Source organism: Brassica oleracea, chromosome C5 (genome assembly GCF_000695525.1).
Source record: "Brassica oleracea var. oleracea cultivar TO1000 chromosome C5, BOL, whole genome shotgun sequence".
Taxonomy (NCBI): Eukaryota; Viridiplantae; Streptophyta; class Magnoliopsida; order Brassicales; family Brassicaceae; genus Brassica; species Brassica oleracea.
The window spans coordinates 10,737,802-10,744,416 of record NC_027752.1 but is presented as its reverse complement, the minus strand read 5'-3'; the positions used below and the strand labels follow the sequence as shown (position 1 = coordinate 10,744,416).

The 6,615-nt window shown below is 34.8% G+C and overlaps 1 protein-coding gene across 1 annotated transcript; it reads right to left on the bottom strand.

Annotated features, from left to right (window-relative positions):
* Window positions 1–493: 493 nt before the first annotated feature.
* LOC106343507 lies at window positions 494–2,338 on the bottom strand. The gene is made up of 4 exons (XM_013782738.1): window positions 2,113–2,338; window positions 1,821–2,027; window positions 1,514–1,729; window positions 494–1,267 (listed from the first exon to the last, which is right to left on the bottom strand). The coding sequence occupies exons 1-4, from the start codon at window positions 2,113–2,115 to the stop codon at window positions 950–952; spliced, it is 744 nt and encodes a 247-aa protein (XP_013638192.1). The 5' UTR covers window positions 2,116–2,338; the 3' UTR covers window positions 494–949.
* Between the last annotated feature and the right edge of the window lie 4,277 nt (window positions 2,339–6,615).

The window sequence follows — 6,615 nt, the reverse complement described above, 5'->3', positions numbered from 1 at the left end:
ATCGTAAACAAATGATAAAATCCCTTCAGCTAACTATTATAATATTCTTCTCGATAACGTCAAACTATAACAATTCAATACATTAGTGTAAATAATTTTCAGTGACACTCGTACGACTTTAACATACATAAGTACGACGTCACCACTGTAATAACATGTTAATACTATTATAAATTGGTTATAAATCAGATAAGGATGAGTGCAGTATATTACTCCATCTTCGTTGCATAAGGAAATCACATTCTATAATTTATTTCAAAATAGAGTTTGGAATAACAAATGCTCCAATTTCATTTTATTTTCTATACTATAATGGAGTAAACATAGATATATCCCATAAATAAAACAATCATTTTATTTTTTTATTCATTATTCTATTTTTGTTTCATTTTCTACTCTAGAATTGTAGTAGATTCAATTTATTATGAAATTAGTAAGGTAGAGTTTTACATTGTAAAATGCTCTAAGTGATGTTAAGTATTTTCTTTAATAATTATTTTAACTGATATGTATTTCACTATAGAATATGTTTCTATACCAAAGTATTACAGATGATGAAGACATTCGTGGACAAAGCATCTTGGCGTTAATACATAATTTGACTTTATATTATTGTTGTATGAACAAAATTTAATGTACACATTACATTACATTACAACAACACAACACAAGAGCCATGCCCTTTCCAACAAGCTAACAACACTTCCCTATTCAGCCCTAGATTCTTCTATGTTTATATAAAAATGTATTTTATGTATGTGTCTAATTATGCTGCATTTATCTTTTACGAAAAAAATATAAAAAGACACTGACCCATTTACAACATTATGACTACATCCAAAATTTCACCTCCAGAGTTTATACATTTTATAATATTGATGCGTATTACCTATAGTATTTAATTAATAGTTAATATGGAGGATGAAATTCAGTAACTTATTTATTTTATTTAGAACGGAGCGCGGTGAGGGATTCCTTTTCGTCTGCTTGAGTTCCGGTGATTGTAGATCGGAGGTGTTCCCGGAGAGAAGCTAAAACCACCTTCGTCACCGGAGCTTAAAGACCGTTGATCACCACCTGGTCCATAGTAATCGAGCCTAACGGTGGAGATAGAGAGACCACTCATTAGACGGTTGAAAGCATTGGTCTTACGCAGCTTAGTCGGTGTGGTAGCCTCGTCTGACTCCGACCCACCTTGGTACTCTCTCCCGTGCTTCCCTCTGAGAGAGAAGGTCAGACTTTGATCTCCTTTCTTCATTCCCCCAAGCTGAAACAATAAAACACAGCAGCGTCAGTCCACGATATAACATTTGAATAACAGAGCATATCCACACAAATCATGAACAAAACTGAATTATTACTATTAAAATTTTGATATATAATCCACTAGAAAGTGAAATGTGTGACGGGTTTAACGAGTTTTTGTTTAAAACATTGGAAAGCTTGCATTTTAAAGACAAAAATGGTGGAAACAGGAGATAAAAACAGAGCAAGAGAGTTTTTTTTTTCTTACCTTGCAACCGAGAGAGCAGAAGCGGAAGGAATCAAGGAGGCTTCTGCAACATATCTCACAAGTGTTTGTAACACCTTTTCCGATTCTAGGCTGAGGTCTTTCATTGAGGAACACGATCTTTGCGCTGTTGATGATATATGTCTGAACGAAAGAGATGTCTATGTACTTCTGTATCTCATTCACTCTCACCACGTTGTGGTAAGAAGATCTCCTTATCTGCAATTTAATTTCATTTTCGTTAACATTATAAAATAAACAAACCAAGATTTACTGCCAAAATTAAAAAAAAAAAAAAGAGATATTGGACCTGAACAACACGATGGTCTTTATGTTTGACCAAACAGTAAGAGCAAAAGGCATTTCCAGCACAGTCGAGGCAGAACAAGTTGCATTCGTTTTTGTTGGAATCGGCGTGGATCGAACAGGGGACGAAGTAGCTGCCTCGTAGCATTGGCATTAGCCACGGTGGACTCATGTAGTCTTCTTCTTGTTCCTCTGTTCTTATCATCGGTCCCTGAAAGTTTGAAGCTACAAATCAGAAACTGAAGAAGAATGATAAAGGCAAACAAAACAAAACAAAAGGGTACAAGAAGAGGCACCATGACTTTCTTGTGGTTGGCCTTGAAGGCCCCGAAGTTAAGCTTGTGGTTATGGTTTATGATTTCCAGGTTTGCGAGCTGCACAGTGTACAAAAACGTACGAGAAGAAGGTAGAAGAAGAAAAGATGAAGAGGTCAAGTGAAAGCGGCGGCTGATGAGAGCAAATAAAGAGTTTTATTTCTATTTATTAAGGCGGTCTCGCGATAAGCTTATGCGGTTTATATTCATATGAATACCATTTTTTAAAATATATTTTTGAGTTATTTTATATTTTTGTTAATTGTTAAAGGTATATTTTTTTGTTTGTTCCTTAATTATATTTTTCTAACTTTTTTATTTGGGAAAAATCGATTTGTTTTGTCCTTTATTTAATTTTTGGAAATCATTATCTCACTTTATTTTAAGTCCTTCAAAGACGCACGCATCTTTGTATATGCGTGTCTGTTCAGTGTGCTTAGAGGACCCAAAGGGGAAAAAGTATAATAAGGTTAAATAAAAATGTAGAAATGCGATATTATTTTTCACTAAGGGTCATAAATAATTGCCTTCCTTCATATTCCTTCATCTATAATACAACCTCGTCTATTACCTACATTAATATCATGCTAATTTTACTACTTATGAAACTGTGTTACATAATAATATAATATTAGTACATTTTTCATATTTTTGACATATTATAGCAGACAAGCACATACGTGGATGCAAAGCTGTGCTTCAAGTGTAAACCATTTATCATTTTTTGTTAAGAAGTTTATTGAAAAAGAAGGAAGAAAAATTTGTCTTAGTTTTTTAAATTATTATTTTTCTTAATGTTTTTTCAAATATATATTATGTTCTGATAAAAAAAATTATAAGGGAAGCCCATTTTTTATGTTCGTCTCAAGCCCCACTAAACCTTCGCACGGCACTGTGCGGATGTCAAGTCTAGTTAAGCTTCGATGAGAGTGATACACCAAGAATAAAGGAACGATCACACTTGAATTTGAGAAAGTCAAATAGTGGAAATTAAGTAATGGTCAGAATTAAATAGCCATATTATCCTAATTCTTTGTTTTATCGACAATTTAATTCAGAAAAAAAAAAAGAGGAAGAAACTGAGGTGGCGATAGATGAAAAAGGCAGACAGATCGACGGGTATGAAAAGAGACAGAAAAGACTGGTCTAGTTAGATCTCAGCCGTTGGTTGAGAAGAGCCTTCTCGTCTAATCCATTTTTTGTGGGACGTGGCGGTCGCTTTTGCTCCTCCGGTTCACACTCTAAACAACCGTGGCGAAGCCAGAGCCGTCGAATTAACAGTAGAGTGGGATCCGCTAGTCATCGTTCAGCTGCCACGTTACGACACTTGATCCAAGAAATAGTAGTAATAAGGGTTCGTTTATAGTTGAAGCTAATTAAAGTAGAGATAACAGTTTTCAAGTCAGCGATTATCATGTAAAAAGTCAAACCAAGTAGGCGTTGAGATCCTTTGTACCTAGACTTCTTTTATGGGCAATGATACCTTTCATCTTAACTTTAGTAATGGAAGAGTTATGTACCATACCAACATTGGAGATGAAGTCACTCTCAAACAAAGTCAAGTGTGCGATCCATCTTGTTACTATGGTGTAACCAACAATGTGAAAGTTTTGCACAATGAATTGTTAAAGTTAAATTGTGGATCCTCCGGCCACCCGAGATGGTTACACGACCTCTTTGTCGATGAAAGGAGTGCCTTCTAAATGGTTTGCTTGTGGATGATTTGGCCTCTGTTTTTTTTTAGTATAGGAGAAGGTGGGTGTTGTCTTCGGATATTTATTTTTGTGGGTTTGTTTTAGACTTTGTTATTGTAAAGGGTATATTTCTATCAATGAAATTTCAGTGAAAAAAGGAATATCACTTGCTACGAGCTAGCACGTAGAACCAATAAAACATATTGCAATGTGGTGATAATTTTTATATTTGAATGCCAGCTTTCAAAAAAAGATGTGGTGATAATTTCCCTACATAATATGAATACCAACCAACTATAACTTATTTAGTGTAAATCTAAGTATTAGCTTCTGATGCGGGATGAAATTTAATATCTTAATTAAGGAGATAAGCATGTAAAAAGAGAAGTGTGATCCAGGTCATATTAAAAATTGGATATGACAATTATATGTGACCAGTAATAGTTACAAATGTAATTGGAAAATCTGACCAAATAAAGTAAGAGAGAACGGTGATGAGGAAAGTGGAAGAGACATCTTTCTGTATTCTTATCTCTTCAAATTGGCAAAAAATAAACCGTAGATAGGTGGCTTGAAACAGGACTAGTAGCACTTGATTCACGTGACCTTTGTGCATCGTTTGACCACGTGAGTCGTTAGAGAAAACGCACCTTAATACGAGCAAAAAACATGAAAGTACTTTTAAAAAGTAAATCATGCATGAACTCGCAAACCACTGTTTATGTTTCAACAGAACTCCTATCAAAACCGGACCGGATCCATACTATTAAACGTAACACTAGCCACTCCTATGGTATGTATGCTCCTCCTGAAGTTTGTTAATATAATGCAGTCAAATGCAACCGAACATTACCGGATCGTACATCCGGTGATTATTTTGTCACCGGTTAAGTGATGAAGCATAGCCCGTATTAGGTGTTGTGGCCCTACAATTGTCTACTTTATGTCTTTACCCAAATCGTATATAGTTGTTTAATGAAAGATTAGTGTGCAATTTGGACGACCAACACAAAAAGTGCAACTTGCAGCACGATTAAAAAGGATTAAAACCCTTTTTCTCAAAGATATATGTTTGGTGCTTCACTCTCTTTTGCAACTTGCTTCTGGTGGTGAAGAAGAGCCAATGGAAAACATGTTTGTCCCTTCATTAACTAAACTCTTCCACAAGCATATCATCAACCTTATAAATAACAATACTCATTACCTTTTTAATAAATAAAATACACATTACCTTTTAATAAATAAAATACTCATTAGTCATTACTTTGTGGTTCGATTTAGCTTAGAGCTGAACACCGTGATGATACTAGATTAGATAAGGTAGGCAACGCACCTTTAACCACCGGTGAGGTATACACGAAATACGTGCATGATCATCATTAGGACCATCATACTTGCGTTAATTTGACTGTGATAAAATCCTTCAAGTCACCTTATGTTCATGTATTGGGTCCAACTTCCATGAGATGAGTAATAAGTGACTTGACGAAAACAGAACAAAATAAAAACACAGTACTTCTGTATTACACATTTTCATAAAAAGGTTAGCTCATTAAATTTCAAAAGGGAGCTCTGTATATATTACTAATTAGTTCGAGCACAATAATAAGTACTTCTGTAATACACATTAGTGCTCTTCGTTTGGTTGCCACAGCTTTCTGCGTCGGCGTCTGAGTCTGCGTCTGCTCGTTTTGATGTTGTTCGTTTTTTAGACGCAGACTCAGACTCAGACGCATGACATTGACGCAGACGTTGGACGCGGACGCATGAAATTGATTTTGTGTTGTTCGTCTGGCAGACGCTGCGGCTATTTCATTTAGTTTATATTTTAATTTTATAATTTGTAAAATTGTATTTTAAATAAATAAAATGTAGTTTAAATTTGTAAAATTATATTTTAAATAAAGAAAATGTATTTTAAATATATTTACATCCATCAAAATATTATATTTAATTGGTAATAAATTTTTAGTCAAATATACAAATTTAACAACATTTTTTATCATAAATTATAAGCTAATTAAAGATATTTATCACAAAACAAAAGCTAAATAATACATAATCTTAAATAAATAAAATAAATACTTCAATATCAAATGATAATCAAAGTTATAAGCAAAGAAAAACCAAGTCACTAACTAAAACATTTAATACGGTAAACGACCTCTACCATATTCATCTGTGATGTTCTTACGCAAAACTTCCATCGCTTTATCACCGGTCGGCTCATATACAGTATGTCCACCACCTCCATCATCATCATCATCTTCTTCTTCATCACCGTCACTATCAGCTTCTTCTCCTTCTGCTTCTCCATCATCATCACTTTACCATTGTACAAAATCATGATCTTCCCGATGTGAATCACTTATGAAGTTGTGTAGCGCCATCGTCGCTGTCACGAGCTTAATCCACTTGACCAGACCATACTTTGGATGCTTACGATCCAAAATCCTCCATTTTTCTTTCCATACTCCAAATGTCCTCGCAATCCTGAATGCTTTCGGTTGAACAACTCTCGTGCACTAACTGGTGGTCCTCCTCTAGCAAACTGACCAAGATGATATCGCATACTACGATGCGGACCAAGATACCCCGTCCTGGTCGGATATCCCAAGTCAACTAGATAATACTTTCCAGGAGGATGATGTGGGAAAGAAGCCTCATTCCTCGCACAATGAGTCAAAACCTTTGTATCATGTGCTCAACCAGGTACACCGAGATATGCGTATATGAACTTTATGTCGAAGTTACATATAGAAAGAACATTCATTGTAGGATCTTGCTTTCT

Excerpts from the sequence above, each read along its gene's own strand:
- LOC106343507 (XM_013782738.1), bottom strand. Across the intron at positions 1,730-1,820 it reads AAGACCATCGTGTTGTTCAG|ATAAGGAGATCTTCTTACCA; the intron begins GTCCAATATCTC and ends ATTAAATTGCAG. Across the intron at positions 1,268-1,513 it reads TCTGCTCTCTCGGTTGCAAG|CTTGGGGGAATGAAGAAAGG; the intron begins GTAAGAAAAAAA and ends TTATTGTTTCAG.